General features: G+C 40.8%; 2 protein-coding genes across 2 annotated transcripts; both read left to right on the top strand.

The window, feature by feature from the left end:
- Positions 1–3,063: 3,063 nt before the first annotated feature.
- LOC132983779 (trypsin-1) lies at positions 3,064–4,579 on the top strand. The gene is made up of 6 exons (XM_061050245.1): positions 3,064–3,118; positions 3,378–3,528; positions 3,631–3,881; positions 3,976–4,112; positions 4,222–4,323; positions 4,422–4,579. Exons 1-6 carry the CDS (start codon positions 3,079–3,081, stop codon positions 4,467–4,469), a joined length of 729 nt encoding a protein of 242 aa, XP_060906228.1. The 5' UTR covers positions 3,064–3,078; the 3' UTR covers positions 4,470–4,579.
- A 5,499-nt stretch (positions 4,580–10,078) lies between these two features.
- On the top strand, positions 10,079–11,589 carry LOC132983784 (trypsin-1-like). Its single transcript, XM_061050250.1, has 6 exons — positions 10,079–10,153; positions 10,389–10,539; positions 10,642–10,892; positions 10,987–11,123; positions 11,233–11,334; positions 11,433–11,589. The coding sequence occupies exons 1-6, from the start codon at positions 10,114–10,116 to the stop codon at positions 11,478–11,480; spliced, it is 729 nt and encodes a 242-aa protein (XP_060906233.1). The 5' UTR covers positions 10,079–10,113; the 3' UTR covers positions 11,481–11,589.
- Positions 11,590–13,604: the final 2,015 nt, after the last annotated feature.

Raw genomic sequence — 13,604 nt, 5'->3', positions numbered from 1 at the left:
TCTGCAGATGGCCTGGTTCACAGCCACTGTTTGTTGATTGTGGCTTTTACAGGAAAAAGCCAGCCGGAGGAAACACAAGAAAAGGTGATTCACTATAGTGCCAGCAGGCGTACAACACAGAGACAAAAAAAAACAATTACTGTTTGAAATCACCAATGAGAACGATACTTAGTGAATAAACTTCAAATTGGATTGCATTGTTTGTTATTTCTCATTGACACAGACTTGTTTGTTGATTCTTGATGTACACAAAAGGTTGCTGTGAGGCTGAAAACTTCAGAATTATGAACAACACCAAGAATTAGAACAAATTCATCAAAAGCTCTGCAACGAAAACGCTCAATCAATCCCTTTCACATCAGACATGAGGTACTTTCTACTTTATCAGATGTTATAACAAAGTGTTGCTGCAAATTTCTACCAAGGATAAGCATGAATCACATGGATTATATTGGACGATGAACAAAGAGAGGAGCAGGACTCGTTAAAAAAATGGATTTCCATGCAGTGTTTAGATGGACCTAAATTGTAAGTATTCTTTTCAGTAACAGAATATGATGTTGATAGGTTAATATGTTTTATACTAACACAGAAATATAAAGGTCATTGAAAGTGACTGTAATATGTTTCATAGAAACCACCTTCAACCTGAATATGCAGCCTGTGGATCGTCCCACCGTCTGAGGCAGCATGAGCTCAAGAGAGTATAAACAGCTACGTGAAACACCCTCAGATATGAAACAGTTCAAATGAACATTTGAAGGATCTTTAACACTTCGTCCTTCCTGCACACTTTTCTTTCTTGCTGCAGTCTCTGAAGGTAACACACTGTAGTGTGGTGAATCCTTATCTATGTGGACTGTCATGGTTACCCTGGTAACACTTTACCATTACTCTGTTCAATGATACTGGTAACAATGACTATTGTCTTTCAATGATCAGGCTGTATGCAGACTGAATGGCTTCACAGCATAATGATGGGCCAATTACTCCACCATTCAACCTGCTCATCTGAACTCAACATTATTCAGTGAACAAAAAGCAACACTTCAGAATGGGGAAGAAACTACACAAATAAAGTGTTTAAAATTCAAAACCTTTCTGGGCAAATTGAACTTACGAAAGATACTGAAGTCCAGAAAAGTTTTGTACACACAAGATATATATATAATAATTATGTTGTTAAATTAAGATATTAACTTGTGCACACAAGTTATTATAATTATCTAAAACGTTAATTTGGAATTAATTTCCCTCTGCAAATAGTTCAGTTCAGCCTTATGGAGATAACTCAACATAACTGAAATGTTATAACAACCTTAGAATATTATAGAAAAGAAGATGTTGCTTTAACACACTGCAGGTTAACAAAACGTACCTTATTGACAGTTATTTTTAAACATTACCTGACATAAATATAAACACTGAATTCCTAACCCTTTACTCAAGGGTTACATATTTCGGGTACTTAGAAAAATGAAAAAACTCTGTTCACAAGTTTGTATGTGTACATGTTAATAAAGTAAGTTACAGTACAATTCTGTAACTTGTAGAAAACGGGCTCTTTGAAAAGTATTTCACTGAAGTGCTTGGGCAAACCTTACTTATTGAAACTCGTATCAATATGTAGGCTATGTACATAATTATGTTGTGCGCACAAGATATTTTTATTTTACTTTTCGGGACTTCAGGGGCTCCGTAAAGAAGAACAAGGGACAGTCTTTCAAAAATATTTTTCTACTAAAACTACTACAGCTTCTTCTAAATCGACCATCACTTCAGCATGATTTGTGTCAGATTATAATTTGAAAAATGTATCTTTTCAGCAGAGAATTGAGGAAATATAACAATATAAATGTAATATTAAGTTAAAAATGATTTATCACTTGTTTTTGTTGAGGTTTGTATGTCCACAGTGGACTGAGGGGGATACGTTATGGACTTCTGGGCATTTTTAATTCAACTATGTGAAATTTTGACTTTGAAAACCATTTCAAGTTCTTATGTATTAAAAAGTGCTGTGTGAAATAAGTGATTACAAATACAATGATTTGCCTCTCAAGGCTGTCTCAGGCCTCATATTTGAATTTGGTGTTCGAGTAACAGATGCTTAGAATCACACAGCTGTGAGATGTTCACACACACATCTAAATATAGAGTGACTCGTGTGCCTGTGCACTCTGACCGGCTTTCAACACAAAATTGGTGGATTCCAATGTTTGCGAACATAAATGTTTTATGTCATGATAGTCTTGGAGAAAACTGAAATGAAATCTTTCTACACCAAAAATTAAAACAGAGAAGAAAATGTAGCAGGAAAAATGAAATAAAATTCTGCCTGCAATCATAACCTGTGCCAGACTCCCTGAGGTCTCTCTGTGATGCCTCTTCTCATTTCATCCCAAATACACCATACATTTTTTTATTTTTTTGATCTTTCTCTTTACTACTGTACCCTACTGCACCTCTTTCTGGTGCATTACACTGCCACACACTCTATATCCAAACACACATACCTCCCTATTACTCTACCTCATCATAACTTAGTGACTTCTGGACGTTCACCTTATCTCATTTAAATCTACTGTCTGTATTTTTGCGTCGTTGATTATGTTTTGCTGTTTCATGTTATCTGTTGCTGGTTTTCTTTATTTGTTTTTGCTTTAGTTGTAGTTTATATATGAACATATTTGTCTTTTTTTTCACTTTATCACAATAAAATAATACTAAAAGTAATAACACAACTTTATATGGGGCTGTGAGTGTTACTCCATAAGGTAAGGTGTGTGAAGAGGTATATTGGATGTTATTATTAATAAACACATAAATAAGACAGAGGTTATAGAGCGATATTACGACTTTTAATTTTAATTTTAAAATGAGTTGACTTCTAAGTCGTCCTAACTTCAGCCATGGGAAGTGTTTTTAATCTGATTGATCCCAACATCCAGCTGCAGTGATGTGATTGGCTCTTCAGTGACCAATGAGCATGGTCAGAGAGAAGGGCAGCTCTCCTGACTGTGAATATAAACCAGAGCTCCAGGTAAGGTCTCTCATCGACAAGATCACTCAGCAACCATGATGTCTCTAGTCTTCGTTCTGCTCATCGGAGCTGCTTGTGAGTGTGAACCTCTTTCCCTTTCAGGCTTAGGGTCTACTAACCTTTATCCTTGAACTTTACCAAAGCCTATTACAAAAGGGTTTTTGATTTGATGAAGTTCAAAGTGATCTCTAACCATCCTCAGTTCTCCAATGAATAATGCAGACTTGGGGTTTGACGAAATATTAAGGAAAAATACAAAGTAGCCTTTAATTTGTGGAGAATGTTTGACATCTTTAAACCAACAACTAAAAAGTAGATATGTGTGCATTTTCAGTCGCCATCGACGACGACAAGATCGTCGGAGGGTACGAATGCACCCCCCACTCCCAGCCCCATCAGGTCTCTCTGCAGTCTGGCTACCACTTCTGTGGAGGCTCTCTGGTCAACGAGGACTGGGTTGTGTCTGCTGCTCACTGCTACAAGTCGTAAGTACAGTCCTCATGTTTTCTTCAGGTGTTTGCAGCTTCATTATTTATAATGATTTCTGTGTGCTTTTTTCTAATCCCACACTTTTCTTTCTTTTTTAGTCGTATTGAGGTTCGTCTTGGAGAGCACCACATCAGGGTCAACGAGGGAACCGAGCAGTTCATCAGCTCCTCCCGCGTCATCCGCCACCCCAGGTACAGCTCCTACAACATCAACAACGACGTCATGCTGATCAAGCTGAGCAAGTCCGCCACCCTCAACCAGTACGTGAAGCCTGTGGCTCTGCCCACCAGCTGTGCCCCCGCTGGCACCATGTGCAAAGTCTCCGGCTGGGGCAACACCATGAGCTCCAGTGAGTAACTAATGCTGCATTGACTTCTTAATCTGTAGGTCTGTAATGCATTGTAGCTCCATTTTGATCTCTGCATTTCTCTGTTGATTCTCAGGTGCTGACAGCAACAAGCTGCAGTGCTTGAACATCCCCATCCTGTCCGACAGGGATTGTGATAACTCTTACCCCGGCATGATCACTGACGCCATGTTCTGCGCTGGATACCTGGAGGGAGGCAAGGACTCTTGCCAGGTATGTCATTTAATGTTCAGAAAGAAATACAGGAATAACTTTGTGAATTATCTTGTTTGGCCTTTTAAGGTTTATTAAACCTTTGAAATCCTTCACTCTCTGTTCTCAGGGTGACTCTGGTGGCCCCGTCGTGTGCAACGGTCAGCTGCAGGGTGTTGTGTCCTGGGGCTACGGATGTGCCGAGAGAGATCACCCCGGTGTCTACGCCAAGGTAAACCTAAAATATCTCTTCATAATATGCATAAGTGCCCAGTAATGAGTTATCACTGAAGCTGCTGTGCTAAAACCTTGTTCTGTCTCTGTTTGTAGGTCTGCCTCTTCAACGACTGGCTGGAGAGCACCATGGCCAGCAACTAAGTGATCAAAGTTGATCATCAAGTTCAGTCAACAGCTCAACACCCTGTCTGTTTATGTTCCATCTTTTTGTACTGGACACTATGACAAATAAAAAAAATGAAAGCACAACACTTGGGTCTGCTTTTTGTGACATCATTTCCCAAAACAGATACTAAAAAGTTAGCTCTCTTTTACAAATCTGAATTGATTCTTTCTTGTGACTTTTTTAAAATAATGACTGAGATCTCAGATCAGAAGGGACAGCAGGTTCAGATTTTCTATGTGGCAAACTCTGGTTTAAAAAAATTGAAGCCAACACAAAAGTGAAAACAACTGCAGTACCTTTAGTGTCCACATGAGGCTTACTCCAAAAACCAATGAATCCCCATCAAGTCTACTATTAAAATGTCAATTATTACAGAAGACATACACCTTTAGAAATGGTTTTGGTCTCTATGGTTTAATTCTTTATCATTTAAAACTGTGCAGGGGTTGGATTTTTGATGACTCATTAATTTCAACTATATTAAGGCTAAGAGTAATTAGGCATAATCAGGGGCAAGGCTGATTTGACTGACAGGTGGAGGCACTGTCGCCGTTTGCCAGGAGGCCAGGCTTCACTTTATGTTCATATCATAGACTGTATAAAGAATTAACAATGCAACAGCTCACCTCATGTGAAACCAAAAGATTAATGACCTGACTGACTAGCTGCGGTACAGATCATCATTCCCTCCACCATGTTAACAGATGGGACAACGGTCAAACTGTAAAATCAAAATATAAGTCAAAATGTTTCCACTCAGACCAGGTTTCATAGTGAAAGTTAATATCACTCTGATTTGTGTTCAAATAAAACACTTTTAGGAGTTTTTAAATTAGTTATTTCATGCTATTAAAAGGTATAAAATGACAAGATCCACAGCTCTGATGATGAATGCAGCTCCTTCTCTGCCGTGTGCATCGGATTAGCAGAGTAGAGGAGAAAGGACGAGAGGAAATTTAACAAAAACTAAATCAATTCATGTATTTTCTTTAACTGTGAGTATCTGCTTCAAACAGACACAACAGTAATTCTGCTGTGGACTGCAGAAGGCTGAGGGATATTCGATGTTTTATTGGCAAGTTGCATAAATTAAATATGTTTTTTGTTAGCAGAAGTGGCGGGATATCAACACCGTGCCTCTTCCAGCCGATCCCTATTTTGCGCAGGCTCTGGTTCTTAATACACAATACGTCAGTGCCTGTCAACCGGCTATTTTGACCTTATCTTTACCGCCCTCCTGGCCCATATTCTGAGTTTCTATCTGAATTTGCAGAATTTTTATCAGACTTAGTCCTTAGCAGTGATAGAATAATTGTTGTAGGTGACTTCAATATCCATGTGGATGTTGAGAATGATAGCCTGAGCACAGCTTTCATGTCACTATTAGACTCTATTGGTTTCACCCAGGGTGTAAACGAACCTACTCATCATTTTAACCACACCCTGGATCTTGTTTTAGCTTATGGAATTGAAATCCATAACCTTACAGTTTTCCTAGAAAATCCTCTGCTATCAGACCATTTTTTTTATTACATTCGATTTTGTCCCACCAGAATTACCTCTGCCTGGAATAGGTGTGCTCTCTAGAAGTTTGTCGGATAGTGCTGTGGCTAGATTTAAGGAAGCTATTTCAGCTGTTTTTGAGTCAGTACCGTGTTTCAACCCAGTTGGAAACTCTTATGATAGCTTTAGTCCCTCTCAGCTAGATCAGTTTGTTGATAGTGCAGTGGATTCACTGAGAGTTACTCTGGATTCGATTGCTCCCCTGAAACAGAAGGTTGTCAAGCGGTGGAGAGTGGCTCCATGGTTCAACTCAGAAACCCGTACTCTGAAACAATCGTCGCGGAATTTTGAAAGAATATGGCGCTCGACCAAAACGGTAGAATCTCGTTTTTTCTGGCAGGATAGTCATAGAAGATATATGAAGGCTCTACGTCATGCCCGAGCTGCCTACTACTCCTCTCTAATCGAGGAAAACAAAGGCAATCCTAGATACCTTTTCAGCACTGTAGCCAGGCTGACAGAGAGTCATGGCTCCATTGAGCCTTGTATTCCTCTAGCCCTCAGCAGTAATGAGCTTTTTCAACAACAAAGTTCTAGACATCAGAGACAAAATTGGTAACCTCCTGCCCTTACCTGGTGCGGATACATCTGATACGGCAGAGACAGTTCCAGGACCAGATATTAGTCTCGACTGTTTTTCTCCAATCAACCTTTCAGAGCTATATTCCATTTTTTCTGCATCGAAACCGTCAACCTGTATTTTGGACCCAATCCCAACCAAGCTGTTTAAGGAAGTCTTTCCCTTAGTTAGCAACTCCATATTAGATATGATCAATATGTATTTACTGGCAAGCTATGTACCCAAGGCATTTAAAGTAGCGGTAATCAAACCTCTACTTAAAAAGCCTACTCTGGACTCAGGAACTCTGGCTAATTACAGGCCTATATCCAATCTTCCTTTTTTCTCGAAGATCCTGGAGAAGGTGGTAGCTAAACAGCTGTGTGACTTTCTCCATGACAACAGTTTATTTGAGGAGTTCCAGTCAGGATTTAGAGTCCACCATAGCACTGAGACTGCACTAGTTAGAGTTACAAACGATCTACTTCTAGTCTCAGACAGGGGACTTCTGTCTGTGCTCGTCTTGTTAGATCTTGCTGCTTTTGACACCATTGACCATCGGATCCTGTTGTACAGACTGGAGCATTTGCTTGGAATTACAGGGACTGCTTTAAGTTGGTTTGAATCCTACTTATCAGACCGATCTCAGTTTGTACATGATGAGTCCTCTATGCACACTAAAGTTTGCCATGGAGTCCCACAAGGTTCAGTGCTTGGACCAATTCTCTTTACATTATATATGCTTCCTCTGGGAAATATTATGAGGAAACACTCCATACAGTTTCATTGTTATGCAGATGATACTCAGCTTTATGTATCAATGAAGCCCGATGGTACCAGTCAGTTATGTCAGCTAGAAACGTGCCTTAAGGACGTTAGGACCTGGATGACCAGAAATTTTTTGCTACTTAACTCAGACAAGACTGAAGTTATTGTGCTAGGCCCTAAGAACCTCAGAGAGACTTTTTCTAGTGATTTGACTGTCCTTAGTGACATCAGCCTGGCATCTAGCACCACTGTTAGGATTCTAGGAGTTCTTTTTGATCAAGATATGTCTTTTAGCTCTCACATCAGTCAAGTTTCAAGAACAGCCTACTTTCACCTTCGTAATATATCCAAGATCAGGAATATCCTGTCGCAAAGTGATGCAGAAAAACTAGTTCATGCATTTGTTACCTCCAGACTGGATTATTGTAACTCTCTTTTGTCAGGGTGCTCTGGAAAATCTCTAAAGACTCTTCAACTGGTCCAGAATGCTGCAGCTCATGTACTGACCAGAACCAGGAAATGGGACCACATCAATCCTGTCCTGGCTTCTCTGCACTGGCTCCCTATACAGTCTAGAATAGAATTCAAGATCCTTCTTCTCACCTACAAAGCTCTAAATGGCCAGGCACCATCTTACCTGAAGGAGCTACTAGTGCCGTACTGTCCCTCGAGAGCGTTGCGGTCCCGGAGTGCAGGCCTGCTGGTACCTACAGTCTCCAAGTGTACTATGGGGGGTAAAGCCTTCAGTTATCGGGCACCTCTCCTCTGGAACCGCCTTCTAGCCGGGGTCCGGGAGGCAGACACAGTCTGTATTTTTAAGAATAGACATAAAACTTTCCTTTTTGATAAATCTTATAGTTAGGGCTGGTGCTGGCGTAGATAGTTACTCAGTTATGCTGCTATAGGCTTAGACTACCGGGGGAACTGGCACCCTGAGCTCTCTCTCTCTCTCTCTCTCTCTCTCTCTCTCTCTCTCTCTCTCTCTCTCTGTGCAGAGACAGTACATCATATTACTGCATGTATCTATCTATAAATCTCAGTCACTAACCACCTACTTTCCTGGGAGCTCTTGAGCTCTCCTAGGCTCCTCAAGATCGTCGGTTGACGGCTTGCCAGAACAAGCCCCCCCCCACCCCTACCCTCTCCCCACCGGATCGTGGGTTGGCAGCCTGCCAGAACAACCCCCCCCCCCCACACACACACACACTCCCTCCCCTCCCCACCGGATTGCTGATGGACGGTCTACCTCCCCCCACCCCCTTGCTCTCTATCCCTCTTCCTGCATCTTATCCCATCTCCCCCCCTATCCCTTTCCAAGCCCGGTGCAGTCTAGGCCTGTGAAGACTGTTTCGTCATGAGCCGGGGATCCGGCCGAAGATTTCTGCCTTTTAATAAGGCAGTTTTTTCTTACCACTGTAACTTTTGCTGCTTTGCTAAAGTGCTCATGATGGATAGGCCGGATCTTTGTAACATAGCAATAAGTAAGGTCTTTTACCTGCTTTTTGTAACATAGCAATAAGTAAGGTCTTTTTACCTGCTCTTTTGTAATGTTAACAGACAAAGAGGAAGGTATTTGACCTGCTTCTTGTAAAGTGTCTCAAAATAACATTTGTTATGAGTTGACGCTATACAAATAAAAATTGATTGATTGGTTTAGTTAATCATTTTGGTTACTTATTTAGGTTTGGAATCCTGTTGTGGCTGTATACGGTTTTGTTGAGACACCCCTGGATCTGCACCTGCGTCCCAATCCCCCCCCCCTCCTGACATGTTGTCCATCTGTATATACAGTCAATGGTTCACATACATCTAAATATAGAACGATTCGTGTACCTGTTCAATCTGACCAGAGAAACACAACACAACTTTTTTTTAAAACTTGGTGGATTCAAACATTTGACAAAATTCAAATTGTATGCCTATGTCATGATATCTCGGAGAAAACTGAATTGAAATTTTTCAAAACTACACACTGAATTTTAGAAGAAAATGTAGCAGAAAAGTAGTGTGACAAAGGTGTCCTCGCAAACTGTTAAAAAAAGTTGAAGTATTTTTTAGAAGAATTGGAGCAAGTGGTGCTAAGACAGTAAATGTAATTTACTGTTTTGTAACATTTAATATTGATAAACAGATTATCATGTATTTTTCATTTAAATCACAATTCTGTAGGTAATCAAAATCAGATCAATAAAAAATTAAATGCAGTGAATAAAAAACAATATTTGCATCTGATTTGTTATTATGAATTACTATGAAAATGATGTATGATTGTAATGTATGAATGTATTTCAGCCAGATGCCTCCCCGTAAAAACTGCACATACTCCTATTTATTCTTGTGTTTTAAACTCCAACAGAATACAAAATGTCCATCCCTTCTGTCCTCACACTGGGTAATATTGGTGTCACTTATACTATAATACAACTTTATATGGGGCTGTGAGTGTTACTCTATAAGGTAAGGTGTGTGAAGAGGTATATTGGATGTTATTATTAATAAACACATAAATAAGACAGAGGTTATAGAGCGATATTACAACTTTTAAGTCGTCCTAACTTCAGCCATGGGAAGTGTTTTTAATCTGATTGATCCCAACATCCAGCTGCAGTGATGTGATTGGCTCTTCAGTGACCAATGAGCATGGTCAGAGAGCAGGGCAGCTCTCCTGACTGTGAATATAAACCAGAGCTCCAGGTAAGGTCTCTCATCCACAAGATCACTCAGCAACCATGATGTCTCTAGTCTTCGTTCTGCTCATCGGAGCTGCTTGTGAGTGTGAACCTCTTTCCCTTTCAGGCTACGGGTCTACTAACCTTTATCCTTGAACTTTACCAAAGCCTATCCCAAAAGGATTTTTGATAACCATCCTCAGTTCTCCAATGAATAATGCAGACTTGGGGTTTGACGAGATATTAAGGAAAAATACAAAGTAGCCTTTATTTTGTGGAGAATGTTTGACATCTTTAAACCAACAACTAAAAAGTGGATATGTGTGCATTTTCAGTCGCCATCGACGACGACAAGATCGTCGGAGGGTATGAATGTACCCCCCACTCCCAGCCCCATCAGGTCTCTCTGCAGTCTGGCTACCACTTCTGTGGAGGCTCTCTGGTCAACGAGGACTGGGTTGTGTCTGCTGCTCACTGCTACAAGTCGTAAGTACAGGCCTCATGTTTTCTTCAGGTGTTTGCAGCTTCATTATTTATAATGATTTCTGTGTGCTTTTTTCTAATCCCCCACTTTTCTTTCTTTTTTAGTCGTATTGAGGTTCGTCTTGGAGAGCACCACATCAGGGTCAACGAGGGAACCGAGCAGTTCATCAGCTCCTCCCGCGTCATCCGCCACCCCAGGTACAGCTCCTACAACATCAACAACGACGTCATGCTGATCAAGCTGAGCAAGTCCGCCACCCTCAACCAGTACGTGAAGCCTGTGGCTCTGCCCACCAGCTGTGCCCCCGCTGGCACCATGTGCAAAGTCTCCGGCTGGGGCAACACCATGAGCTCCAGTGAGTAACTAATGCTGCATTGACTTCTTAATCTGTAGGTCTGTAATGCATTGAAGCTCCATTTTGATCTCTGCATTTCTCTGTTGATTCTCAGGTGCTGACAGCAACAAGCTGCAGTGCTTGAACATCCCCATCCTGTCCGACAGGGATTGTGATAACTCTTACCCCGGCATGATCACTGAAGCCATGTTCTGCGCTGGATACCTGGAGGGAGGCAAGGACTCTTGCCAGGTATGTCATTTAATGTTCAGAAAGAAATACAGGAATAACTTTGTGAATTGTCTTGTTTGGCCTTTTAAGGTTTATTAAACCTTTGAAATCCTTCACTCTCTGTTCTCAGGGTGACTCTGGTGGCCCCGTCGTGTGCAACGGTCAGCTGCAGGGTGTTGTGTCCTGGGGCTACGGATGTGCCGAGAGAGATCACCCCGGTGTCTACGCCAAGGTAAACCTAAAATATCTCTTCATAATATGCATAAGTGCCCAGTAATGAGTTATCACTGAAGCTGCTGTGCTAAAACCTTGTTCTGTCTCTGTTTGTAGGTCTGCCTCTTCAACGACTGGCTGGAGAGCACCATGGCCAGCAACTAAGTGATCAAAGTTGATCAACAAGTTCAGTCAACAGCTCAACACCCTGTCTGTTTATGTTCCATCTTTTTGTACTGGACACTATGACAAATAAAAAAATGAAAACACAACACTTGGCTCTACTTTGTGACATTATTTCCCAGGACAGAAATTAAAAAGTTAGCTCTCTTTTACAAATCTGAATTGATTCTTTCTTGTGACTTTTTTAAAATAATGACTGAGATCTCAGATCAGAAGGGACAGCAGGTTCAGATTTTCTATGTGGCAAACTCTGGTTTAAAAAAATTGAAGCCAACACAAAAGTGAAAACAACTGCAGTACCTTTAGTGTCCACATGAGGCTTACTCCAAAAACCAATGAATCCCCATCAAGTCTACTATTAAAATGTCAATTATTACAGAAGACATACACCTTTAGAAATGGGTTTGGTCTCTATGGTTTAATTCTTTATCATTTAAAACTGTGCAGGGGTTGGATTTTTGATGACTCATTAATTTCAACTATATTAAGGCTAAGAGTAATTAGGCATAATCAGGGGCAAGGCTGATTTGACTGACAGGTGGAGGCACTGTCGCCGTTTGCCAGGAGGCCAGGCTTCACTTTATGTTCATATCATAGACTGTATAAAGAATTAACAATGCAACAGCTCACCTCATGTGAAACCAAAAGATTAATGACCTGACTGACTAGCTGCGGTACAGATCATCATTCCCTCCACCATGTTAACAGATGGGACAACGGTCAAACTGTAAAATCAAAATATAAGTCAAAATGTTTCCACTCAGACCAGGTTTCATAGTGAAAGTTAATATCACTCTGATTTGTGTTCAAATAAAACACTTTCAGGAGTTTTTAAATTAGTTATTTCATGCTATTAAAAGGTATAAAATGACAAGATCCACAGCTCTGATGATGAATGCAGCTCCTTCTCTGCCGTGTGCATCGGATTAGCAGAGTAGAGGAGAAAGGACGAGAGGAAATTTAACAAAAACTAAATCAATTCATGTATTTTCTTTAACTGTGAGTATCTGCTTCAAACAGACACAACAGTAATTCTGCTGTGGACTGCAGAAGGCTGAGGGATATTCGATGTTTTATCGGCAAGTTGCATAAATTAAATATGTTTTTTGTCAGAAGAAGCGGCGGGATATCAACACCGTGCCTCTTCCAGCCGATCCCTATTTTGCGCAGGCTCTGGTTCTTAATACACAATACGTCAGTGCCTGTCAACCGGCTATTTTGACCTTATCTTTGTACAATGGGAGGAGGTTGAAGTCCGTTGCGTGAGGGCACTCACTCTTTCTGCTCAGTGAGAGTGGTGAGAGAATCAACTCATTGCAATCAGGTGTGTGTGGCACTGATTGGCTTTGATTAAGCCCAGGTGTGGGGAGCCTTTATATTCTGAGTCTCCAGTGCTCTGTGCTGACTCAGCATCTCACCTTCAGAGGTTGTGAGAGGTTCTCCCTGCAGTTTCTCGAGTTCTTTGTGTGTATCTATAAACACCAACTAAGAACTTTGTGTATTAGATTTCCATTGCCCGTCTCCCAGTGTGTAACTTGAGGTGCTGGTTTGTTTCAACTCCAACCTTTTGTGTTACCAAAGGTCTCCCTGGCAGCCTTTGCTTTTTGTTTCATGTTTTCTGGGTCTCCTGGACAATTTTGGTTTTGAGTCAGCTGTTTGGCAGCAGTGGTTTAGTTAATCATTTTGGTTACTTATTTAGGTTAGGAATCCTGTTGTGGCTGTATACGGTTTTGTTGTTTTTTTCCCCACTTTCCAATCTATTGCTATTGCGATTTTGTGGTTATCCTCCTGTGACAACTTTGAGACACCCCTGTATCTGCACCTGCGTCCCAATCCCCCCCCCCCCCCTTCCTGACACGCTGTCCATCTGTATATACAGTCAATGGTTCACATACATCTAAATATAGAACGATTCGTGTACCTGTTCAATCTGACCAGAGAAACACAACACAACTTTTTAAAAAACTTGGTGGATTCAAACATTTGACAAAATTCAAATTGTATGCCTATGTCATGATATCTTGGAGAAAACTGAATTGAAATTTTTGAAAACTACACACTGAATTTTAGAAGAAAATGTAGCAGAAAAGTAGTGTGACAAAGGTG

Source organism: Labrus mixtus, chromosome 11 (genome assembly GCF_963584025.1).
Source record: "Labrus mixtus chromosome 11, fLabMix1.1, whole genome shotgun sequence".
NCBI classification, from domain to species: Eukaryota; Metazoa; Chordata; class Actinopteri; order Labriformes; family Labridae; genus Labrus; species Labrus mixtus.
Note: the sequence above shows the minus strand (reverse complement) of the source record. Positions and strands in the feature narration are given on the sequence as shown.